Raw genomic sequence first — 26,829 nt, forward strand, 5'->3', positions numbered from 1 at the left:
TTTTTTTAAAATAAAATTATTTTAATAGTTTCCATTTAATACATTTATGTGCTGTTAGTAAATCAGCATTAATCTGGGCAGCATGAACATTAATCCACTTGAGATAATTTCCAGGAACATTTGTTGGCCTGGTGAGGCCCACCCTCTTGCCACACAGCAGTTCCATTCCTTTAGTGATTAAAAATCCAAACCAAAGCCAACACAGCCAACAGTGACCTTTTTTGTTTTTCAGCCACATTTAAGTGTCACTCATCGGTATCACTCCTTGAAGCAGTTTGCATTTAAATCCAAGCCTACCATTGCAGTCTCTAAACATTTGCAAAGAAGATTCTATGAGAGAAGCTGTGGCGGGAGATCTCTCAGGCATACAAGCTCCCTGTAAGAACTAAAAGGCAAATGGTGCAGCCTGAGTCAAAAACCCCAGCTCAACTCCTTGCAATCACCTTGTAACAGGGATAGGGAACACAGGTGGCCTTCTAATTGTTGGTGGACTCCAACTCCCATCAGGTCTAACCACTACGGCCAAGGCTGATTGAAGCTGTAGTGCAGCAACATCTATGGGGCTGCAAGTTCCTTACCCCTGGGCCTAGACCAATAAACTGGAAACAAATAGAGGAGCATGGTGGGCGATACCAAGCCACTCCCAGGAGTAGCCAAGGATCAGTCTCACCTGAGTCAAATGCAGAAAAGGAACAAAGCAGCCTGACCATTCAATAACAAGGAAATATGTCATATATACTGGATGAAAATTAGTAAGTTCTTTGCAGACTGGATGCAATAATTAAAACGACTCAGAGGGCATCCAGTCTCATTTGAGTCTTTTAATACATAGCATTTAATTTGAAGTGTAGGGTTACTACATTTCTAGAATCAGCGCATAAATATAACCTAGAATTTGGGGAAGGGAAAAAAGGATGAGCCCAAGAAGGAACAGGTTAAAACAAAGAAGCAAATGTCTGCTATAAAAAGTTACCTCAACACTTGGACTCATTTGATAACTGTCAAAGGCATGTGGAGTCAGGTAAAGCCAGTTTAATAGTGCCTTGGGATGAAAATTTTAACATATCCTTAAAAAAAATAAATCAAAAAGGATGTGGGCTGCTTGCTCCTGCACAGCAGATACATAATTTGCTCCCATATTTCCATTTTAATTTCTAACATACCACAAAGGAGAACACAGATTGGGTCAGTCTTAAAGTGCTGCGCTGTTCCTTCAAGAGATGCCCAACCAATTAGATTATTTAAACTAGGCTTCCTCAACCTTGGCTGGCCCTCCAGATGTTTTGAGACTACAATTCCCATCATCCCTGGCCACTGGGTCCTGCTAGCCAGGGATCATGGGAGTTGTAGGCCAAAAAATTCTGGAGGGCCGAGTTTGAGGACGCCTGATTTAAACCAAAGAGCAACTAGTACTGTGAGATAGAACAGTACTATACTTTTTATTCTGGAAGCAAGTGCCTTTGTTTTTTTATAAGGCAAATATATATTAAAATAGTATCTGTAAACAAACCTGCTGCAGTCCAGCTGTTCTTTCCATGGCGTTATCTGAAAATAAGGTGCAGCAAAAAGTGCAGGGTAAAGATGATGAGAATAGTCAAGCACTCCGCTTTCCCAGCCACTGTTAAGTTCCATGTCTGGAAATTACCTTTCTGAACCAAGACTGGTTCTGATATTTAAGGTTTTCCTTCATAGAGGAAAATACCACATAGCCATAGCATTCTAACACAAGACTTTTCAGGGGTATATTGTGCTATATGAGTATGTCCCAGAAGTATACATTTACACATTAAGGGACAATCAAAGTAATTTTAAACTGAGGGAGATAAAGGGCTGCTAAAGCTTCTTAAAGTGCTTTAGCACAGTAATGAAAAGAATGTTCAGAAAGTTTCTGACTTCAAATATTAGCTTATATTCCAAGTGACTTGTTTAAATGCCAGCAGTTACAAGAGCAAACTCAGATATTGTTGAGCAATTTGTCCCCAAACCAAAATCACTGGGCAGCATTTAATACATGTATCATTAGGAGAAGATCAGCCAATTCCAGTAACTATTACACTTCAGGAACAATAAATAAATATATATACACAATTGGAATAAAAGGTGTTAATTTTGCTATTTTAGCCTAGAGTGTTAGGTTTCCAAATAGCAAAAGTTCAAGAGCGGATTTTATGGTCAGCCAAAGCAGGACTGCAGAATAAATTTTCAACTTGAGTTGGTTATTTATTGACAAAATGGTCAGGCTGCAATATTTAGAGTGGGGGAAATCAGTTAATTTCAATTCATTAGTGCCTAGTCAAAGCTAGGCTCCCAAGACTAACCCCATCACCACAATGTATGCGTGTTCTAGACCACACTGTAAAATCAGCTGAAGACAAGAGATTTCCACAGAACGGAGATACTTCTGGATGCAATACCACAACAAGATAAAATAAGGGGTTTGGACACAAGTTTTGTAGGAGACAATCCCAAAGTAGTTTGCAAAGAAGTGAAGAGAGCTATTATCTCCAAGAATTTAAAAGCAAAATACACACACAATCAGTTCTATATCCCAATGCAAAGGAAAAAGCAATAAAAATAGAAACTTTTAAAAGTGGCTTAAATGTGGCTGGTGTGCATCTGGCGTGCCCATAAAAATCGGCTTGTTTGGATGGCCCAAAAAATTGCCTGCACTTTTAACATCTAATTCTGGTAGCCAGGATAAAAAGCCACAGCTAACAACTGCACATCTGAAAGATCCCATCTATCAAACTCAAAGGATTCTAGCCACAGTGAGCAGAAAAGACTGGGCTTTTTGCAGACAATTTCGGACAGAACACAAGCATTCCCTGAATATGTTGACTAGGAAGTTGGTGATGTCTTGCTCTTCAAAACAGTGCTGAGAGCAGGGGATGGAGAGAGAAAACTTTAACATGGTAACATTCCATAGTTCCAAGTTTGTGCACACAGCATATCCCTGAAAATCCATTGTCTGCAAGATTCCCTCTGAAGCACAGTCCATTGGAAGCCAGAGCCTGAAGAATTACTCCTCGGCAAAATCTCTGTCCATGTCCATGTATGCCTCGTCAATGTAGCTAACTATGGCACAAGGTGATGTCCGGTCTGGGCTAAGCAGTATAGATACAGTCTCTTTCCAGTAGGAAAAACTAATACATGAACTCTGTAAAGAAGGTAGGAAAAAAAGTTTATGCTACAGCACAACAGCAAGTACCACTAAAATGCAGCTGTATCTAGCAACTGACTTGCTACCAAGAACAGAAACTTCATGTTGGCCCCACCCATTATCAAACACAGGGAAACTAGGAATTAAAATTGAATTCAGAGCAACTTAGCCCAGTCTTCTTTCAGGAGCATGTTCTTTTGAAAGGAAAGCAAATTTTCTTAGAATGCAGAAATTATGCAATCAGTATGACCATTTTATAATTTTTTATAAATTTCATAAATTTTCCAAATAAGCTGCTGAATATGAACGAATATCACAGCAATGTATAATAAATATAATGCCCCCCACAAAAAAAATCTGATACTGCCCGTGAATCAAATCTGGGAAAGCCCACTGAAGTAGTTTTTTTAGCATATAACCAATTGTTGGAGCCTGCCTAATTTCGACAGATGTTGTATTCCACAAGGCAGGTGCCCCTGTGCTGAAGGCCTTCTGAGTTACCATGAAACAAAGCTCCAGCACACATGGCACCACAGACAACTGCAGTGGACAGGCAGCAAAGGCGATCTTTCAGACAGCCTGGTTCCTAGTTGTTTAGGGCTTTATATGCCAACAAGTGAAACTTTAAATTTGGCCCAGTAGCACAACAATCTTTCTGGCCTGAACCAGGACATCCCCCATCCAGTAATCAGCCAGATGTCTCCAGGGAGACCAAAATGATAATGTTTTCCATATGTTTTTTACTATAGAAAGTTATAAAAACTGCTTTGCAGTGGAAAAATGTTATGACACAACTGGTCAAGAACACAGCATAAGCATTTCCATGCTAATCATGGTGTGTGTGTGTGGGGGTGTATGTGTGTGTTAGTTACTATATAAAGTAGCAGACAATGCTGGGCTATTGCTTCAAATTAACATGGACCAAATGCATAGGTACATAGAAAGCACTGTTTTACTATAGCTAAGAAATTCAGTCTAGTTTAGATCTACCTACACAAAACATGGGTTCTCACTTTTTCAAGGCAGATGTAGCCTGCATCTGAGGAAGCAGAATGTTTCTGTGGCAGCGCACAGTCTGTTCTGGCTTACCAAGAAACTGCGACACTGACAGTAACCAAAAAATGCTTTAGTTTTGTTGAGAGCCCAACACAGCCACCTAAGAGTGTTCAATTCTCGCATATTCTTAAAATACACCCTGACACTCATGTTGCTGTTGCATTACACTGCCTTAGCACTGTCATTACATCATCTATCTCTTTTACTCTTTCCCCACTGGGCCACAATTACAAAATATAAAGAGCATATTCCAAAGCAACTGGAACAGACATACATTTTCTAAGCAGGTGCTGTCCTTGTCCTTATTGAGGTAATGCTGTTGCCAGAAACGCAGAAGACTGTGAAAATTATTCAGGATAAATCCAGGGTATTTCTTGGTGTATTCCATCTCTTGCAGTGTCTGAAGATAGAAGGGAAGTTTGTCCTTCCTTCGGGCCAGCATTAAGATAACTAGACTTGTGTTCAGACAACTTACATTTTCCTATAGTAAAGAAAATAAGGATAAAAAATATAAAAGGCTCAAACTAACAGATATTCCCAGTCCATTTATGGAACACTAGAGTCCAACAGGTTAGGAACTTAAAGGAAAACATCACATTGGATACAAAATCTATTTACATATGCTCCATGGGAGATCAGTGCCAGTTTTTTACCTGTGTGAGTGTCTGTACATGAATAATATTAATAAGCCGGAAAAGGAAGGACATCCTCATGGACATCTGTGACATGTAGGATAACAGGCGGCACTCAGACAGGACTTCTGCCACTGTAGGAGACAAGCCATTTGTTAGGTTGAAAGAGCTGAGCCAAAATCATTTATGAAAGGACTAACAGCTTTGCCAATATTTGTTTCTATCCACTGTTCGTTAATTGAGAAAAGCAACCACATGAAGTGCCCATTAAAATTACCACTTTTTAAACTTCAAAGAAACTCAGACAAAAACAGCAGTAGCAATAATGGGTACTTATCTATTGTGAACAGATACTAGGAGTTTTACCTGTTTGTTATCATCAGTTCATCCAAGCCTTAGTGGCTGCTGAAAATCTTTCTGAAGTTGCTGGCAGTGCAGCAAATATGCCACTGCTAGGCAGCATGGGGGGAAAGCCTGACCCTGTATGTACCTGCTCGCCATGGACCAGGAACCAATCATTGCACCCAATAATTCCAAAAGGATTTTCAGAAGCCACCACATCCCTGATGGTTATGGACACAGTTGCCCAAATTTTAAAAACAATTTCTTGGTCTCAGAACAGACCGCAGTTACCTTTAATATCTGATTGGCTCTCAAATCGATCTAGAGACAAAGTAATACAACGAACCAGCATGTTGGAATCAACCAGTGAGCTGTTGATCTGATTCAAAAATATCTGAAACTAAAAAAGTAGAGTGATTAGGCTTTGCCAGCATCCAATATATTATAAGGCTGAGGATTCATCTGGGACTCTGGGGGTTTAGGTTTACCTTTTCATCCGTATTGATGTATTTATTAAACCTCTTGAAAGCATCTATGTTGAATTTCATCAGTTCTCCCAGAAGATCAAAGTAACTCTGAAGCACATCTCGTGACTTGCATTCGCTGTCTACAATGCAGTAGAGAATATGCTGGCAAGGAGAAAAATATTACCATAAAGACAATAAGCTTCACATTTTGCTTTCCGCAGGCAGAAATAAAAAGGGCTTTGACTTCCTATACTGGTTACGGGAAGGTGTTTTGACTTGCTAGGGGATTAAGCCTGATAATTTATAACTGTGGTTTCAGAGACACAGAGCACAGTAAAGTGACAAACTTCAGAAGATTAGACTGAACCCTAGATTATGACAATGTCTAAGAAGTTGATTAACTCTTAGTAAAGACTCCATGTTCTCTAAGAAATCAAGGGTTTAAGGGTTTAGAAGCATGTTTCACAAACATTTGTATTTAGTAAACATTTAGAATACCTCTAGGAGCCCTCTCTTTAGCAGGAACATCTGATCTGCATAAGAAGTAGCGCCCCGTAAGAAACTTTCAACTGCCCTGGCTTGCCAAAACCTGGTGCATAAAATAAAATTAACACCTTATATTAAGAAAGAAACATCCGGTTAATTGTAAATAAAAAGTGGAAACAGTTTTATGTGACATGCTCTTTTGATAGTGAGAACAGTTGCAGGGAAAGCAAAGCAAAATTTTGGCTGTATATGTGGATCTTCCTTATGTGTATCGCTAGTTAGGATTCAAAGTTTAAACAACTAAGACATCTTTAGAAACTAGGCAACTTTAAGGTCATGGGCAGGGTAGAAACCATGCTGAGAGAAGGTCTCCTATCCCTGAGCACTGCTGGCCTCAATTTTTTCAATTTAAGGACAAAACTAATCAAACTAAGTTTTTTAATAGTTGGCAAGGATCCAATTTCTCTCTGGACTCTGAAGATCAAGTTTTTCTACAACAGAACACTATGCTTAATGTAGTAATAACAGAGCCCACCTGAATGATGATTCCGCTGGCTCTTTCTTCATTACCTGAAGAAGTCTGGTCAGCAAGCCTCTTTTCCCATCACAGACTAAATTCCTAAAACATGGGGAGAAACCAATGGGCTGAAGGGGAATTTATTAAGAAAATATCTAGCAGTTCTATAAAGCAATACCCAAGTAAACTATGCCAAGCTTTTGCAATGCTACAACCATTTCAAAATGGATGGTGTATTTTGAACATACTGTGACTCCATGGAACATTACAGTCTAACACCCCCTGCTGGTGAATGAATTTTCTATTGCAATTCTAAAAACCTTTTCAATGGGCTTGAATCTTAAGTGCTCAAGAAGAAAACCTGCATTTGTAAAAACCTTGTGCTCTCACACATAAACAGATACTACAAATTTTATTGTTTTAGCTTTTTGTAAACCGCTTTGAGGTTTTGTTTTGTTTTTGTAATCAAGTGGTGTATATTTTTTATGAATAAAATAAAACATGACTACAGTCTAAATCTAAGCCTCACTGAATGTAGGATATTTCTGAGCTTACATGCACAAGAACGGGTTGTTACTTTTCCATTATGCAACATTCAGAACTGTACAAACTCAGAACTTGCATATTCTAACCCAACAGATGTTAGTTCAATTTTTAAAAAAAGTTTTACACCCAGGGTTTTTTGATAGCCAATATGGAAATACTTGTATGTTCCAGATGTCTCTAGATGTAGAAGATTACACAATGTGTAATTATAGGGAGGTTATGAAAACAAGCAAAAGCAGAATGGTGTTGGCACATGGCTAAAACACAGAGGCCACCTTACCCGGTTTATCATTCCATATCAATTGAACTTTCTGCTAGGCAAATGAACAATAATCAGTCCCATGAATCCTCAAATGTTAGGAATCTGAGGGTTGAAGTCCATTTGCTTGCACCTTTGTCCTTCAAACTGACATCTACAGCAACGTTATTTCCCAGGCCAAATAGCTTGGAAAGGGGGCAGTAAGGACCACATCTTGCTACTACTTGTTTTGCTTTTTTTAAAAAGAATGCATGCCGCTATTGCCCACAAACTCAATCTGTTGTTTCTACGAAAAGGGTGAAGCTACGAAACCTGTTCCCTCTTAGATGGAAAGAATGTCCCATGCCTCAAATGCGGCAACATAAAGCATTGCACAAGCTACATTCATAAACAGAATGTGCAGCAATTCACTAGGAAGTCAGCACGACCCAATTTGGAATTTGTATGTAATAAATATTTAAACAGAAATATAGGTATAAAGGACATTATATAAATAAATATGTTCATTTGTATTAAGTGTATGTGTACTTTAAATACGTTAATAAAATTCCTTATGAAGTCCTATGTGATCCTTTTCCTGCCTCCCATGCATGTTCTCATCAGTTATCAAAATTACCTATGATTTGCAATCTCCACTCTCAAAATCCATCACTTATGCATTCACACTCTCCAGCCAACATTAGCTGCTAAGTGTTCACAGGTCTGAATAAACAGACCTAAGTTCTGCCTCAAAAGGGACAGAGTTGGCTTTAGGGGTAGAAGCAGATTGTAAAGGACTGCAAGCAATCCCTAAAGGGCATATGTGGCCCCACCCAGATGTCCAATATACACTTCAGAAAGATGTCATTGCATTGTGTGAGTGATTCACGTTTTTGCTAGTTCAACATACCAACAAAGTTAGAGATAACCCAACTTATTGCAGGGGTTCAAGAGACAGGCCTGGTAAAACAGGATACTTGCCATACTTTCAGAAAGAACAAATGATACAAACATACATGCACTTCTCTCTACCTGTCTGTGTTGACAACTGCCTCTACTTCAGGGATGTTGGCTTTGAGGGATATTGCACTCAGTTCATTAAGCTCTTGGCTGTTTAGAAGCAGATACTTGTTCCTAATATAAAAATCAGGACAGAAGGGGTGATTACAAACATTGATTCTTTAATGCATCATCTACATTCCTTTTGCAAAAATGCACACAACTATGCTGGTTCTTCTGTGGTATCAAGGTTCTATTCAGTTTTACAGAAAGATGGAGCCAAAACATAACTAAGTATTGGACAAATAATCTCACAATTTGGGTTTGAGCCCTGAGAATCCATAGAATGAACCCACAGAATAAACTACAGGTTGCATTCAAAGTAACATTAGATAGTTCCTTGCACAAGCAGAATGACTTCTGCTTGTGCAACAGAATGTCTCCCCTTCCCCCATCTCCCCCTGTTCTGGGGTTTCCCCCCAACACTTTAGAGCAGACTTGGGGATGGCACAGGGGGCAAACTTCTGTTGCACAAGCAGGAATCATTCTGCTTGCGTAATTATTTAGCTGAATACTGTCATATTAAAGGAAATTGTGAAAAAGGAGCTCCTAAAATAGCAAAAGGCCAAGTTTCACAATTCCAGTTCCTTTCCCCCTGAACCTATTGATAAAGAATGTCCTAAATATAAGTTTAGATTTGGGGCAATCTGTTTAGGATCTCAAAATTCATGCCCATAGTGCCTTTGAATGTGTCCTCTGACAAAACTAGTCCAAACAGCTGTATTCCATTTTTTGGTCCCTTGTATGCTGGCAGCCACTGCACAGTCTCTCCCAAAATGTGCTTTACAAATACCTCCCAATATCTTTGCACTCACTTCTTGGAAGTGTAACAGCAAAACATGATCAAAACCATTACATATTCTTTGTATGTTACATTTAAGGAAGTTCTAAATTATCCGAGTTACTTCAAATATGATGTTCCATCAATTCAGCAATACATGAAGTGCCACCACAAAGTTTATGGCAAACATATTCTATACTCACTCATGGTGATCACTGAAACTCTGAAGTAGCCTCAAAAACTGAATCTTCAATGTAATATCCTACAGAAGAAAGAAGTTGAGAATTTATTTTATAAGAAACATTACAGAATATCCTTACGAGCAGAATGGTAGAAACATCAAGTCACGACTTCCAGGCTTTAAAAAATATTTAAGCCATTTTAGAGAGTGATGATGTTACTAATGCAATCAGAAAAAAATACTAGAACGAAAAACAACTGAAGAGGCTAGCTATCAACATTATTAACAGCTATTACATGTGAGCTCTTAAGGGCCATTTCAAAAGAACATCCCCTATGCAGCAGCTTAAACCTAATACTCACCGGGCTACAGTCACAGTTTTGATTATGCCCATGCAGAACAAGGGCTGATGCTGAATGTTTCCGCCAGATCAATTTATCAAACAAATTATTAAGGCCAGGGATCAATCTGAATTCTGCTATCATCTTGTGAACCTAGGCAAGAAGAATAATCAGGTATATTCACTACAGGTATATTGTTTTAAGATCTTCCATAAACTGTGCCAGTTTATTCTTTTAAGCTCCCCCACCTCTCCACAAAATATAGCCCATTATATATATTAAAAATATCATAATCTACACATACACACTTTGAAAAGATTATAGGATTTTAAGTAGCTGGACCCCCATTTGAATTTTCAGAGCTGCTGCTTGCAGTTCACTACACACTTCTGATGCAGAATCTCACCTGATTCCTTTGCCTGCCCATTAAAAGGACACAGAGGACATACAAAACTTCCAGTTTATACATAATCTCATGCATAATCTTCATGGTCTGCGGAAGTTGATTCCTTGGTGAAGTAGAGGCAAATCCACTCTCATCTGAAGATTCTAAAAGACCAAAAAAAAAAAAAAAAAACCTGGGCAAGGAGGTAGTTATATGATAGTTATCAATGCAACAAAAATGTAGTAAATGAGAAGATGCTAAGTTTCTTCAATGCAGCAGAAACTGAATACACCATCCTGAGGTATTTGCACAAGTATTTCCAATCTTTTTAGGTACTGCTGCACACATGCTTCCATTCCAGTACGAAAATGTCAAAGCAAGAGTACACTGCAAGACAAGGCCACATGCAGATCTACCAGGATATTAAATGGCTGTTCTAGCAAATTTAAAAGCAGGTACCTGTGCTGCTTTGCTCTGTCTCTTCACCTGCCACACGCATTAGTGCATCAAGTACAAGTGCATTATCTAGCCAGGTGTACCACTCCTCCAATTCTTGAAGGAAACTTGAAGTTCCTGTTGTTTCTGAAACTTTTCTGGTTGCTAGTTTACACAGTCGTTCAATGAAGCCTGGTATATTGAGGAGTGCAGCTATGACAAGAAGCAAATAGGTTTGATTAACAAATGTTAAATTGATGGAACAACTATTATTAAAAATCCAAATGAAATCAAGTTTACTTCCATCTTAAAATACTTTAGCTGAGTACATATCAATTTGAGTACATATTAATTTCAGAAACAGGATGCCTTACCTTGATTAATTTCCGCCCGAGAAGGACCCACGTTCTTTTTCTGTTGAGCATTTTTTGCAAGAAGTGTATGTTTGTCATCACTGCCTGTGTCCAGTTCTGAAATTGTAACTGCAAGGATCCTGCAGAAGTTTGCAAGCTGCTGTTGGTCAAAGCTAGAGACTAGACTGGAGAGGTTTGGAATATCCTCCAACTGAATCATTTCCTAAAACATGACAAGCGATATGCTGACTGCTAGTGACCCATAGAATATTTTTTTAAAAAATTAGCAAAGATATTATTTCCAAGATTCTTGCAGATTAAAACCCTATTCTGATCTCCATCTGAAACCACTAGCTAGAAGTGGAGAAAGGAAGCACTGATCTAAATGTCCCTAAACATGCTAACTTGCGCTTCATTTTGTCCCTAAGACAAAGGGGGATCCTGAACATATTCAGCTGAATGTGCTTAGAATACTGAAAGGGAAACCAGGGTTCCCATTTAAAAGGAGGAGTCTAACTGTATTAATATTCAGTTCAAAGTGCATTTGCAGTCAGGAACCTAAGATGCACTCAGCTGAAGGTCTGAAAAGGAGCTGGTGTGCACCTCTGTCCTCACCTCACTTTAACACTTTCTGGCAAACTCCTAGATAGGGCATTATATAGAGATAGGAATCTCTTAATTTACCACTCTGAAGAACATTAACATAATTTAAACTACAGTAAGCCTGCAATTTATATGGGGGCTATATTACAGGGATCATGCCTACAGCCAAAATCACATCTAGTCAAAACACATTGAGCTCAATGGCAGCTGGGATTTCCCAGACACCCACCCCCTTTCTATTGAAAAAAATTTTTTTTTCTGCCAAGCATGTAAAACTGAATGGGCACAAGTAAATTGCATGCAAGTTGTGGGCTTACTGTAACCGTTTTACTTTTTATATTACTTGCTATGTGGCTCATTAGATTCTGTATAGCAAGTACTTAAAATGGATCGAATGTTTTGTATACGTCTGTACAAAGGGGTCACCCCAGCAAAGTACAGAAGTTCTGATCATGTGGGGCTGTTGCTATCATATTGCTCCTTGACAAGTCGGAGCAGGAACAGAATACTTTACCTAGGCAACATGGAAGCCTATCATAGGAGAACAGTTTTCCAGGGGCTCCTATTCTATCTAAGTAATGTATTAGTTGGGCCATACAACCACCTTGAGAGATCATGCTGCACAACAGCAAAGGCAGAACCTCTTAGCACTTACTTCTGATATATTATTAACATTAATAAAGAGTCCACAAATTATACCGTACTTCACCACAAAACTGCATATTGTTCCATGCTGATTGGCTGGAAATTATTAATTGCAGGAATAATTTATTATTTTTATTTAATTAGATGGGGGTATGAAGCTACCTTCCCACTGTCTGGACTTCCAGAAAATTAAAAGAATTTACTTCTTTTAGCACTAGCAGCTAAAATAATAATACTGAATATTGAAAAGAACATGACTGCAATATGCTTCTAGCTTAAACATTTTGCAGTTATCTTATAATGAAACTGAGAGTCTTAAAGACATCTGTGCACCATTCATGAGAGTGCAGGGTATAAAATGAGACTGGCTGCAGTCCCCTGCTTCTTGGTTTATCTTCTATTTCTTGTATCTCATTTTAGTTTGAATGAATTATACATTTGGGAACATATTTTAAAATTATAACTGGTAAATTACTCTTTCCTAAGCAATTTCTTAAAATGGCACAATGCTAAAAAGTACCGACAGCAACTGACAACTAATCTCACAAGTTAGAGAACATAATGAAACTCCTCAGATTCCTGAAAGTGGACAAGTTTCATGAAACGTTGCATCCAAAGTTTTTAGCTTGGGTACTACAAATAAATAATAGCATTTACGTTTATGCTATATTTGTCTCTGTGCAAACCCAAATAAGGTTTAAACAGCAAACATAATGGGGGTCAGGAAATAATGTCTCATCTTTAAAAACTCCCCCCTTTCTCTCTTGAAAACCTCGGCTATTATTTTAACTGGGAAAAGGGAGATCTAATTAAATCTGCTGATAAAACTTAAGTGCTAAATAAATGCATTTCCAAGATCATGATAAAAAAATTGAATCACAGAATTTCAGAATCAGAAGAGACCTTGGAGATCATCTAATCCAACTTCCTAATCAAAGAAGGATCTGCAATGCAGAACTTAAATACAACATCCCCGACAACTGGTTGCCCAGGTTCTGCTTAAGTATTTCCAATGAAGGCAAGCCCACCACCACCCAAGGCAGTCCATTCCACTGTCCAACAGCTCTTGGCTCTGAAACAACAGAAAACATGTCTGCTCCCTCTTGCGTGCAATAGCCCTTCAGGTATTTGAAGGCAGCAGACATGTCTCCCCTTAACCTTTTCTTATCCACACCAAACCCACCCATTTTCCAACTGTCCCTCCAGACCCCGTACACCATCCTAGTCACTATTCTCTGGACACACTTGCTTCACCGTTTCCTTTGTAAATTCCAGTATCCAGAAGTGGGCATAGTGCTACACACAACATTACTTTATTTGAGACCAGAAAGCTAAGGCGTGAATGGGGTAATCAAAGCAGTGCATGCAGAGATGTATAATGGGGGCTCACTGCAGCAGGCTCAATAAAAGTTACCCAGCCTTGCTATTACATGATGCCTTTCCAAAATTCCATTTTACAGTCAGGAGAGGTGCTGCCAAGCTACTCTTAAACATTACAAAGGAAAGACAGGCTAGGAGCAAGTAATATGGCTTTTTCCATTTAGGATACAATATTTTTTTTTATCAGTTACTGAACTGAGAAGGGACTTCTACTTACAAGCTATTAAAGAGTTTTCAAGATTAAATGAGAACATGACGGTATAGGCTAGATTATCAACAAACCTTTTTTACTCCCAGGATGTCTTCTATAAGGGTGGCTGTTTGCAGGAATGTCTTTTTATTTGTCATCAATGTAAACAAGAACAATACAAAATCATTTCTTTCTGCCAATCGTTTAGTGACTCCTTCAGTCTACAATAATGAGAAACCACATATACACATGAGCAAAAGCTAACACTGCTGAGACAAACATCACATATAATTTTAAAATAATTTAGAAAAGCAGAGCTCTCCCAGGAGGCAGCAAAGTGGAAATTAAAAAGGAATGGAGAAAAGTGCCTTTCTTGTTATTCCACATAGGATTCTGAACCTTCCCAGCTTTCTTTGCCTTTAAGTAGAAGAGCAATAAATTCTCAACAGGGAAAGCTAGGCTGCTCAAATGACATGAGTATAAAAGTGCTTACCAGCTAAGTAAAGTATCCTATAGTCTTGCCAATGCATACAAATGTAATGTGAATGACAGGAATTATTGGTTTGTTTTCATGTAACATTTAATGTCATGAACTCAACTCTAGTTTTCAACACTAATTTTACATTGATAAAAAGTTTCTTTTTTTTTTTAAAACCCAGCCCAAATACTACCAATAACATAAAATGACCCATACAATTCCAGAATAAAATTTAAAAAGCATACATAACTGAAGAGAGTCTTAAACAGGGAATGATAACCAAGATTCCCACAGCAAGCCACTGCATTAAGGCTTAAAACACTTCAGCAATAAATAGCAATGAGTCCTTATTAAAAAGATGTTTAGACAAAATGCAAGCAGCAACAGGTTTGCTACAATGCAATTTGTGAAATGCAATAGAAATTTTAGCATCAAGAATATTGCAGCATGCAACATTAATTTAATGCTTTGAATGTTTTTCTCTGTCAGACCAAGAATCCCCTAAACCTAGCTGTATCACAAAACAAAAATTTTTGACAGAACAGAAAATATAACTTACACATATGCAAGTGTTGTACAATATGCTTAAACAATCCTTGATGAGGTCATCGCTTACTGCAATAGAAAAAACTGATTAAGGCTTCCTGAACAATCAACCACAAACAAAGACATATGTCACCACACTATTTAACAGCCCAAATGAACAAATGAAAAAAACCAGCAAGTATCTCAGCTGCTAAAATCCAATAAAAATGAGATCTGATCGAAGTTGAACACACAGAGGAATGACAACTATTATTAGGGCAGGTAGGCAATCCGTTCATATCAAGTTTATATGGCTGACAGAAATACTGCAGATATCATGTGATATTCCTGTTCTGAACACCACATGAAACAAGAAACTGTGAGACTTTGACTTCCTTTTATTACCTTATGAGCCTATATATATGCCACATGATTCTAGCCTTGCTTCTAAATGAAAGGGCATTTAGCTTGTCTGGATTGTGAAACTCTGTGCCTATTATTATATGTAAGCAGTGCTGGTCCATTTGCTGATGTTGTTTGTATTAGCCTAAGAAAGCTAGCCTTTGTTGCTTTGTATCCTGTCTTGTAATTCACAACTGTAGTCTTAACAATGGTTTCTTCTTATACTTTCACTGGGATACTGGAGTCTATTTTTTTTTAAAACTATTTTTAATTTAATTTTTAAGAAATCTACTTCACCTATTTCCTGTGCGTTCTTCTGTGTAAGATTTCTAGAACTAAATCCATGGACTTGGCTGCTCAGACAAACTGCTACTGAATAACCTCCTGGAGGCTTATGTATTGTTGGAACAGAAAGTCTGGTTCTTAGTATTTTGTTTCTCAAATCTTAGGTGACGTTCTGTAAAGCTCTGCGATTTTCCTAGCCAAAACTGGTGGACTCACAGGAGTGATGACAGTGGTTGGTGTTTAATTCTGGCCATTTGGCTACTGCTACCAACAAGACTTGGGCTTGCCTCCAGGGTTTGGGGAGCGGGTCCACACTGGTTATTGTGCATCACTATCCAGATGTTACTAAGTAGTCTAATGCTGTTTTATGGATGTGCTATGTTCACTGCCTATATACTTTGTTTATTGTGCAGTATTTAATCCTATAAACAAACATGGTTTACCAGCATTTATCACCTCTGCAACCATAAAAGTTAAGAAACTGTGTGGTAAAACTTCATTTTCATACATCATTAAAACACACACACACACAATGCTAGCAAACAAGCATTGCTACCAGTACTTGGTTTAGTGACCAATTATTCTATCAGGATACGAGAAGAGATGGAAACAAAACAAGGTTTGATGAAGGAAGTATATTACTGACTTACTTTTCTGCTTCTTCTTTTGTGTAATAAGAGTTGGTCTCATAAGTATTTCTACTAGAAGCTGTGAAAATTAGATACATAATAACTTTATATAGATGCATCTTAATAAAAAAAAGAACCTAATTTTTGGGCTATATTGAAATTTAAAGCAAACTACTTTAAAAAATGACAATTCCGCTCTATTGTACTGCACAAAACATCCAGAGTCCTACTTTACTATGCTTTTCTTCAAAACAATAGTCATATTTCAAAAGCAATGCAATGACATTGTTTGCCTTTTAAAAGAAACTATATGAGAAGTATGTTCGTGCATGCTGCAAAGCTGGTGCAAAGTTCCCACAACATTTCTCCCCTTCTGCTGCCATGCTACAGACAAAAATTAGTCTGAATCTGGCTTGTTGTGTGATCTGAACACAGGCTTGTGGTTTCTCCTAAATAAGAGGCAAGCCTAAAAGAAAAATATTGCTTACCTGTCATGGTTGGTTTGGAAAGAAATGAATCATGAACCTGGATTCAGATGATACAGCAACCCAGACTCTGATTTATTTAATCTGTGGTGTGGCAGAAACAAGACTGGGGGAAGAACACTGCAGGAACTATTGAGAAATGTGCACACTGCTTGTTGAGATTAGACAATAATATGTTTTAAAGTATGGTTTAATGGGATACAGTAGGTGAACTGGGCCAATGGCTGAATTCACAGGCAACTAAACCATAATTTAGTATTGTGTATAAGCTTTGGGACCATGTGACTGAAGAAGAGCTTGGAAGCACGTGCTTCCACTTTCAATGAAGTGCTGTTACCTGTTATCTCCAAGCACAGACAAACTACGGTTAGTGCCTAGTGAAACAAACCACCTTTAAATCATGACTGATTGTCCTAGCTTCCTTCAATACACTATAGTAAGCATTAACATAGGTTTGCTGTGCTTCAACCATAATGAAAAAATATTGAAATTAGGGGTGTAAACCTCTGGCCTCTATGATGCAGCTATTCTGGGGGAAAGCACATAAGCAAAAGACTTAGCTATACTTCAGTGTTGTATGAAAATCAAGCTACAGTTTAAATTTATATTTATATTCAAAACAAAATCACTGGGGAAACAGATATTCAAAACTTTACTGAGGCAATGCCATTTGCAGAGGACATGGATAGTCTACCGATCTTTACATTTGCAGGGCAAGCTTCCCCCCTGCCATGTATTAATATTTTAAATATACACATATACTTAACTAATGTTTACTGAATATACACACTGGGAAAACTCAATTCACACTTACATAAATATAAGTGAAGTGAATTAAAATAATGGATACTTTTATTCACCCCATACACCCTTTTATATGACCCTTCTTTTCCATTTCAAAGAAAGACTTGGGATAAGACTGATAAGGGGTTAAAAAAGACAGAAGCAGCTATTGGAAAAGGAAACAATGTCACCCAGAAAACATTCCAGACAATTGTAGCAAAGCTATCTATAGGACTATGGGGCACCTCCTGCCCTTGAAAATGGCCATTGCACATTCCTGCACCTTATGGAAGCCACCCTGTCCTCCCTATCAGTTGACACAGTAGCACCAATAGCTGGTGCTTTCCCAGAGCAAGAATCAGGGCTGGCATCCAGTCTATTCTTTCAGTAGTGGCCCAGGATGCAATTGTATAGCACAACATACAGGACTGGACCACAAACCACCCCTCTATCGTTAAGGAGGACAGGACTCTATAATATACGCCTGTGGCCTCTCCTTGAGAAGGCTGCATAGAAGTTGAATACATTGCCACTTTTAAAAGCTATAGGCTACTTAAAATCTGCGCTGCCTGTAGCTTATCTGATCAAGACGTTATATCAACCGGCATCACTACTCAGTCTTTGTGCATATTAGTTGTAAAATTGTAGCTTATACAGACAAAAGGTTTTTGTAACTTCCCATTGAACTTGGAAGAGGATTTAAAAGATTTTGATGTAGTAGGCAGCTCCATATTTTAGTGTGAAATAGCTTAGTTTCAATATTAGTTCAAGCTAGCTATTAAGATTCTGTAGTAATAAAAGAACGTGCTTTTCTAAATTTATCTTTAAGATACAGACATGTTGCTCTCCAAGCTTTTAACTATGACCTTGTGTTTAATTTATAGACAACTTTTAGTTAGCTCTATCACAGACCCATTCATTACGGCCACTCATATATTGACAAGGGGTTCCATTGCCAGAGCCAGCCTCCCACTAAATGGAAGCTTTATTAAGATTAAAGATTTGGTTATGAAATATGCAAAAGGAAACTAGACACTTTGTACTTAATATACTGGATTCAAGAGGCTAAGTATTAATTATATACGTCAGGATCCTATGACTCTCAAGAAGATTGAATAACACTTCTGAGCCATGACAACCCTCAACTTTCTTAGCACTGAAATTATGGGTGCCCCATAAACGTTTTGAAATGCTGAAGGACAGTTGGCCCGTCAGGTTATGAGACGCCTAATATAGAATGCATTTACCTTGCAACACAAAAAATACGCAGTGCCTCTGATGAAGAGTCTTACTTCAAAATATACTGGGTGAAATAAGTCACACACTTCTAGTGCCACTTACAGCAGGGGTGCAGAACCTGTGGCCCTCCAGATTATAAGCATGATCAAGGATTGTTGGAGTTGCAGTGTTCAAAACTCCCACTGTTCTAAGGCACATTTTGTGATAGGGAATTTCATTAGTGTGAGGAATTTCTGAGCTCTGGGTGCAGTACTGAACCTAAGATTTCAGATTAAAACTGCAGAGTAGAAGGAAAGGGGGACATTTTTCTGCCTCCCCACTTCCAGCTACTCTCTGAAGACTGGAGAAGAGACCCTCTTAAGAATATATGGGGGGAGCGGGTGAAGGACTAGACCATGTAAAAAATGAACATAATATTTTAGCTGCAGATCCTTCCACTTTCAACCTAGACATTCCATTGTTGCACCCATAACCTAGGTTTAAGGTGCCATTTAACTTTTATATCTCAGTTTCTAACACTGTGGAGTTGTAGTCTGAAAAACCCAGAGGGCCAAGGTTCTGCACTCTAGAAGTTTCTTCTGATTTTCTGTATTAGTGCCCTCCATCCTTACCTCTCTTGATGCTACAAGTACCCCATGGACTGCTAGTTAGTCATTCCTGCTAGAGAGAAAACATTCCCGTTCCTTGTGATACTCAATCTGATTGAGGGAGATTCCTTCCTAGCATCCAATAAAGTGATGCAAATTCATGCTGCTTTACACCCCCCTAACCCAAAAGAATGGAAGAAACACACCAAGATCACATAACTAGTTGCACCCTGTGGCTGCTTATTCAACTTGTAGAGTGAAATTGTGTTTTCTCTTAAGCCTTCATTTTCTAAGCCAAAAGGCCAAGTTACTTTAGTCTCCAAAAACACAATATTCCTATTGTAATGAAGAATCCCTTCCTTACATTTTAAATTTGGCTTTCTTGGGTAACCAAACCTTCCTATGGCAGTACTATTGTCTTGAACAAGAGTATTAGTATTTAATTATTCCTACTACTAATGCCTCACTCAATGTGTTAGTTACTGTATTTGACAATATGCTACAGCAATTTTTTTAAAAAAGTAGAAACCACTTACATCAACTCCTCCAAATAAGTCAAATGTGTACGTATTTGGAAAAGTGGATTCTTGAGCAGACTTTCTCTCTTCTGTGACAAATGCCATAGCTTCCATTGAAAGGAGGGGAGAAATCTCCTGGCAGGGAACAAAAGTTAAAGTTGTAAGTACTGAGAGATACTTCATATCAAAGCATATTATTCAAAGTAGTTGCAGAAGGTTACTGAGGGTACTTATGAGATTTTCAAAACATCAATTTGCAGCACCAGATAACCGATTTCATAAAAAAATATACAAATACAGATTAATTCACTGCATCAGCAGCTAAATGTGATATCAGAAAACAGAACATACATAATTATTCTATCAATGTAGTCTGAAATGCCAAGCTTCCAAACATGCAAGATTGGGAAAAGAAATGATTTCTAAGTAAATATGTGAAACACATTTGTTGAAATTCACTTTATATGAGCAGAACTTGAACCAATACTCAATTCCTTTTTACTCTTCTGGAAAAAATAACCAAAGGGTTGGAGAATCTTCTGTATGAAGAAAGCTTAAAGCTTTGAGGATGTTTAGCTGGGAGTGGGGGAGACAACAAATTAGGGCTCTGATAGCAGTCCATACAATTATGCACAGGATGGAAATAGCTTTTGGAAATGCATTTGAGGGGCCACTGAGAGAATCTGTGACTAACACGTAACTTATGAATTGACTTAGAATATCAGAGGAAACTGAGAATGGATTCTGCTGCATGCATCAGTCTGCCAGTAAGAAGCATTACCTTTAAGATGCCTTGGCACTGGGATAAATCACTGTTGGGATGACTGTTCTCATACAGCTTCTGTAACAGCAAGGGAATTCCATTCCACTTTGCTTGTTTATCTCTTTCCTTTAACAAAGCTTCTGTGAGCTACAAGACAAGATAAAGATGAGACTGACACATTTCTCAGATATAATATATTTTATACTGCCCCAGAGCATGCATCATGCTACCTTATGTCTTGGAAACTGGTCACTATACCCAAATTGTGAGCTCACTGTATCTGATATTCACTATTACACTAGGTCTGTTCAGGCATCCCCAATCATGCAGAAACTTCTTTTTCTTGATATAGAAGGGACAACAAATTGCCTTCAAACTTGGAAGCCAACAGTTAATTCTACTGACCCACTAGAATACATTAAAAGTGTCCCTGAGCTCACACAGTATGTCCTTTCCTTTCCACTAAGCAAGTTTCCTTCCCACACTGTTGAGGAGGGCTCATAAAACTCATGGTATAAGTCTGAGTCCCTGGATGTCTTTCTTTAGAAATTAAACACTGTCCCCATCTCTCCAACAAGCATTCTAAATAGCAGGTAATGGTGTTAACAATGCTTCCACAAGAATAGAAGTTCTTTCATTGTGAGTGAGATTTGGAAATTCAGTTGTCATTCACGTGAAAATCTGGATACAAAGAGGGTTCTGTATTCTGATACAGGCAACACTGTGTGACCTTAATTACAACAGATCTTTAGTGCCAAGCAGACTGTAACATTTGAAGAATGGGGCCAGTGATGTTTAGTCAAATACTCTGATACTCATAACAGGACTAGTATGGTTTACTCACTGAAAATTGTACTTTTGTTAATGTACTAAATCCACATATGTTCATTGCATCTTACTTATAAGAAAAACTTATAGGTGTGTGTTCTAATTGTCCTAACACTTGCCAAAGCAGATTTCTGCAAATTCCCCAACAACTGATATTGGGACCTGTGCTTTTTAACTTGGTCATAAATTATTTAGAGTTGATGGTACCAAAATGATCTGGATAGTTAAAACAAAAATGAGGAAGAGCTTTGAAAGGATCTATCTAAACTGGGTGAATAAGCAGTAAAATGGCAAATGTAACACTATGTAGTCAAGTAAACTGATGCAAACTGGGGCACTTTTCTCTCTAAATTTCACATAAGGAGTCTGAATTGGTGGTGGTGGTAACTGAATAGAAATGAGGACTTGAGTTTGTGGTGGATAGCTTGATGAACATGTCAAGCCAATGTACAGCTGCTAAAACATGATTTTTGAAATCAGCATTAAAAATGTTTGACCTTGGTCAACTGAAGCAAACATTGCCACTACAGCTGGGGGTGGGGTGGAGGACAGATTTATAATCTCCTAGGCTCCCTTTGAAGGTTACCCTAAGGAAAATGGGAAATATTGTTTTCAGATATCATTGTGAGTTAAGCTTTTCCTCATTCGTCAGCTGGTTAACATAGTTTAGCTATTGTAAACAGTAGTAAAAACCAAGCCACTCCATTATTTCTTTTGCTTAAAGCTTTTCCCATTCCAAAACAGTCCTAAAAATTCTTACCATTCTCTAGTAGGCCAATGTCTAGTGCTGAATTTCCAAAACATTTAAAAATAATAATAATAATCCACCAGCAATATTTTCCATAGTATTGAAAACTGACAGCTAGGCTCTGAATGTGATCTTTTTTAAGGCCACCTAGATCAAATCTGTAGATCAAGAGATTCCCTGCTTTCTGTTATAACTATACTATATTAATAAAACCCACAGCTCTCACATACGAGTATTGCAAAGGAAATAAGCAAAGTTATCAGCCAGAGTAGTGATAATGGTGAGGTATGTTAACAATGTGCAACTGCTGACTAGTTTGTTGCTAATAAAAAATACTAATACAAAAAGAAAATTTAATTGCTTTCCCTGCTATATCATCCACCTATATTTTTCTTTCGTAGATTATTATCTTCTTTATAAAAATGAAAATGGGTTGTTTTTTTAAATTGTCATTGGTACAGATAAATTATAAATTCACAGATGTTGATAGTACTGTAAATAAAGGGTTGTATCCAACATAGTGCTATATGAACATTCTATCTGTGCAATAATTTCTGCTTGTGCAACAGAACGTCCCCCCTCCTTTCCCCCTGCATGCCCCCTAAACCAATTCTAGAGGGTTACCTCAACCTTACAGAGCAGAGTTGGAGAGTGTGGAGAGTGTGTGTCAGGAAAGTCCAGTCATGCAAGGATCAATCCTTGCACTGATGGGATACTGTCGTTTCATTCTGTATTATCTTTAGACTCATAAACTAATATTTTGTAAATTATCCTGCATTTTCAATATCCAAAATATAACTTACTCTAGTTCCCCACAAGTGTGTTATCCTCATCTTCCTTCCCTTATTTTATGAAAATTAGGAAGCCTTATTAAAATACTCTAGATTTTCAATAACCACTGAAGGGTTAAAATAAATTTTCTAAGTAGGGTTGCTTGTCAAGATGTGAGATCTAATTTAGCGGAAGCAGGTGCCTGCTTACACAATGCGGCTTTCCCTTCATTTCCTCCTCATGGACCCCCAAAACACAACCCCCAAATCTGCTCTGGGGGAATTCAGGGACCATTCAGCAGATTTTAGGGGGAGAGAAGAGAAACTAGAAATCCCATTGTGCAAACAGACAGACATCATTTAGATGTTGGCCAAGTGGGCAGCTTATGTGTGCCATCAGTTTTGTCAGGTTCTAGACAGAATTAACATCACAACTCTTTTCAGATATAAGGACTCCTCACATTATGATTTTTCTTCACAGATACACCGTATTTTTCGCTCTATAACACGCACCCGACCATAACACGCACGTAGTTTTTAGAGGAGGAAAATCTGTAGGCATGCCACCCATAGGCATTTCCTCCATAACATGCACAGACATTTCCCCTTACTTTCTAGGAGGAAAAAAGTGAGTGTTATGGTGCAAAAAATACGGCAACTTTCACTATAAGAAAAACAAACAAACTAGATTTACAAGTATCTTTTGTTATGCATACCTGAGCTGGAAAATCACAGTTTCTGTACTGTGAACACTGGCACCAGAAAAGCTGTGTGTGATTGTAACGTGCAGTAGTGATGATGCCCATGCAGAAAATGCAATGTGCATGACACAGTGATGAATTCTCCCCTCCCCATGAAAATGCTATTGAAATGCAGATTCCATTACCATGGAAAAGAATCAATGCTTCAAATTCTCTTTTCATTCCCAATCTTGCAACAAAGCAGTGACAAGAACCTTCTACACAAAAAGTTTTGACTAGCAACTCCATGCTAAAGTGTTGCAGCAGAGATAGGTAACTTTGGGCCATTGCAGCTTCCCCACCCCCTAACTCACAGGGACTTCTATTTTAAGAAGTCCCTGTGAGCAGAACAAAACAGTATTTTAAATTCAGCATTCACACTTAACAAAGCTTCTGGCTCCACCATTTTCAGAGAAGAGTTTTTAAAAATTCTGGATGTAAATTTCCATATAATTTAGTTTATTGTGCCAAAAGAGAAAGGAATGCTGATCAAGCATGAAATATATGCAAGCAAACAGCACAGATTCAAAGGTTCAAAACTCATCGAAGAAACCCAACTAGGAGTTTACAAGATCAATGTCATCTTTTCCACTAGTCATCAAACCAGAACTCTTCTAGTATTCAGGGGAAATGACTAAAGGAAATGACTTAAGTAGGATAGGCACAACATATTTCACTGAAGGACAAAAAAAGAACTGAGCAAGTTAGGTTATCCTGGTAAGTAAATTCTATTTTCAAGTTAGAAAAAAAATCACTTTAGGCAGCTAGAAACTTGCCTCAAAGGAAGGAATATAATTTTTAACATTTACATTGTGCATTTTGATCATAATCCAACAGTGTTAAAACTCCTTTAAATCACTGAAAACAGCAGGCTTCGGTGTACCCAGCTCAGTGCTGGATTGCAACATTAAATTATATTGTGAGGTATCACATACAAAGGAATATTTCTTCAAAAAACTTCACATATATTTGTGGCAAATATTTTCATTTTGGCTGGTTCCAGGACACAGTAATAGTCCATGTGGCTGATTTTCCTTATACCAATGCAATCCAACTAAACTTACAGAAATGGGAATATAAGGCATCTTTCTATTTCTGTAACACCCTTCAGAGACAGGACAGACTTGCATACCAGAATGGTAGATCACTATTTCCCATTCCCTATCTTGAACCGATACCATTATGTCTCCCATTATATATAAAAAAAAATTGATTGGCCTGACTTAATTAATCCACCTTTATGTATTGGTTAAGCAAGCTATGTTCACAGCAAATGCTATTTTTAACATTGATAATTTTAGTACGCTCCAATATGAAATCATAGAATCATAGAGTTGGAAGAGACCACAAGGGCCATCGAGTCCAACCCCCTGCCAAGCAGGAAACACATCTCTGTAAAATTTAGGTTTTAATAATGTGCATGTAATTCTTATTCAGATACTTTTTAAAAATAGCAATTGTTTGTATTTGATGTAGTTGTTTTAGATGCTACTAAAATTATTATGCTTTGATGACAGTAAATTATGTTTGATCAAAACCATTGCCAAAGCTGAAATGAATGTATTTTGAGGACATGATTTATTGAATCCTTTCATTTTTTAAATTTAATACTTATGTTTTATTTAGGTGATTTCAGTTAAAAGAAATAAAGGGATACAGGAAAAAAGAAGCAAGGGAGAACAACATAATCAACAACAAAGATACTTATAAAAGCAAAAATATAGATCTTTATTGAAGTTGGGTATTTTGTGGACTGTAGTCTTCAAATAAATGAAAAAGGTTAGAAAAAATTATCTCCCTCAAAGGCAAAAATGGGTATAAATATCCATTCCTTTGAGAATCTCCCATTCTTCCATTTCAGAGGCCAATATCAACTTTTGCCTGATGCCCAATTTTAGCCTTGCTTATTCAGGTAATTATGATTTAATTAGGGTTTCACAGCTCAGTATCGATAATCAACATTGTAGATTTGCAATGTTGGTACTTCAGGTTTTTATGGCATTAACTTCATATGTCTTTTCCCCCCTGCAATGCTTAAGTTCTACTAAATAAAGAAAACGTATTTGATATGTGTCCTTGGACACTATTATTTCCTAATGCTCCTAAACGTGGCAGCTGTTATGGGGGAAAGGAGGTGAAAAATTCAACTGCCAGACTTTGTGTCTGCTACATAAAGATCACACTTTTAAGATTGCCTCTCGGAACACAGCAAAATTGCCACACGTTGACTCAGCGATGGAGAACACGGTGACGGTGCTCTTATATTCTGCCAACTGACTCCAGCTTGGGAGTCATACCTTGCCATGGGGCTGTGCAAGACGCCCGTGCGCGCGCAAAAAACTCCGGCGAGCAAGGCAAGACGACACCTTTCCAACGAAGTAAACTGGATTGCATGCTACTGGGGGAAAGGTACCGGACTTCAGCAAATGCCAAAGAGGCAATGGCCTTATTAACAGAAAAGCCGTTGAGAGTTGCAGACCAGGAAGCCAAGCAGGCCTCGCAGCAGAAACTCCAGGATTCCCTGGGAGCCCAGAAAGACGAGCGGCAGAAAGCCTCTGACTCCCATATTTCCGAGGGTGGGGGAGATGGGATAAAATTGCCCGAGCTCGCCTTAACGGGTGCCAAGAAGGGCCGCCTCCTGGATGCGGGTATGGGGGTTGGGAGAGACAAAGGGGCGGCATCACACGCGAGGGAGGGACAGGGGCGAAAACCGCCCCCCACTTCCCACCCCAGAGTGAGCGGCAAAAGGCAAGGCTAGAAAGGGACGTGGCTCGGCCGCGGCCTCGCTCCCCGCCTCGTCCCTCCCGCCGCCCCGTCTCCCGAGCGGAGCCTCTTCTGAGGGAGGTGGCGTGTCGGCGTCGCCTCAGCCTCGGCCTTCCCACAAAGCCCGCCTCAGCCCCGCGGTACCTGCGGCCCCCGCGACAGGCCCCGGCCACTGAGCTGCGCCTGCCGGAGCTGGGCCAGGATGTTGGCCGGCCTTCGGCAGGCTCCCGTCCGCCCCGGCGCTCCGGGATCCGAGCCCGCTGCCGCGAGCGGGGGCGCCGCTCCTGCTCCTTTCGCCGCCGCCGCCATAGCCGCTCCTGCCTCTGGCTAAACAGGAAGCGCCCCTCCTCTCAGGCGCTTTGAACGGAACGTCTCCCGGGCTGCTCCGCAGCGACGCCAGCTGGCCCGGCCGCGCGCACAGCCAGCCGCCTCCTGATTGGTGGGGAGAGGAGTACGCGCCTGCCTCTTCCCGCTTCCCCCACTCCCCAG

At 38.9% G+C, this 26,829-nt stretch overlaps 1 protein-coding gene and 1 long non-coding RNA gene across 2 annotated transcripts in view; both read right to left on the reverse strand.

The window, feature by feature from the left end:
• Nucleotides 1–26,664, reverse strand: TRPC4AP (transient receptor potential cation channel subfamily C member 4 associated protein). The gene is made up of 19 exons (XM_082225974.1): nt 26,485–26,664; nt 20,510–20,638; nt 19,747–19,863; nt 16,138–16,195; nt 14,835–14,890; nt 13,890–14,018; nt 11,001–11,202; nt 10,651–10,839; nt 10,213–10,355; nt 9,828–9,959; nt 9,488–9,546; nt 8,477–8,578; nt 6,679–6,762; nt 6,156–6,246; nt 5,679–5,819; nt 5,482–5,590; nt 4,870–4,982; nt 4,491–4,697; nt 1–3,157 (listed from the first exon to the last, which is right to left on the reverse strand). Exons 1-19 carry the CDS (start codon nt 26,647–26,649, stop codon nt 3,020–3,022), a joined length of 2,364 nt encoding a protein of 787 aa, XP_082082100.1. The 5' UTR covers nt 26,650–26,664; the 3' UTR covers nt 1–3,019.
• LOC309534385 overlaps nt 1–26,829 on the reverse strand; it is a 415,746-nt gene continuing 388,917 nt past the window's right edge. Inside the window, exon 2 of the long non-coding RNA XR_014220665.1 lies at nt 1–1,261. This is a non-coding gene — a long non-coding RNA (uncharacterized lncRNA). The remainder of the gene's footprint in view (nt 1,262–26,829) is intronic.

The sequence above is a fragment of the Podarcis vaucheri genome (genome assembly GCF_965113315.1).
Source record: "Podarcis vaucheri genome assembly, chromosome: 6".
Lineage (NCBI taxonomy): Eukaryota > Metazoa > Chordata > Lepidosauria > Squamata > Lacertidae > Podarcis > Podarcis vaucheri.

Excerpts from the sequence above, each read along its gene's own strand:
- TRPC4AP (XM_082225974.1), bottom strand. The coding sequence starts at position 26,649 with ATGGCGGCGGCGGCGAAAGGAGCAGGAGCGGCGCCCCCGCTCGCGGCA. Across the intron at positions 11,203-13,889 it reads ACATCCTGGGAGTAAAAAAG|GAAATGATTCAGTTGGAGGA; the intron begins GTTTGTTGATAA and ends GTCATGTTTTAG. Across the intron at positions 5,591-5,678 it reads ACATCAATACGGATGAAAAG|TTTCAGATATTTTTGAATCA; the intron begins GTAAACCTAAAC and ends CTACTTTTTTAG.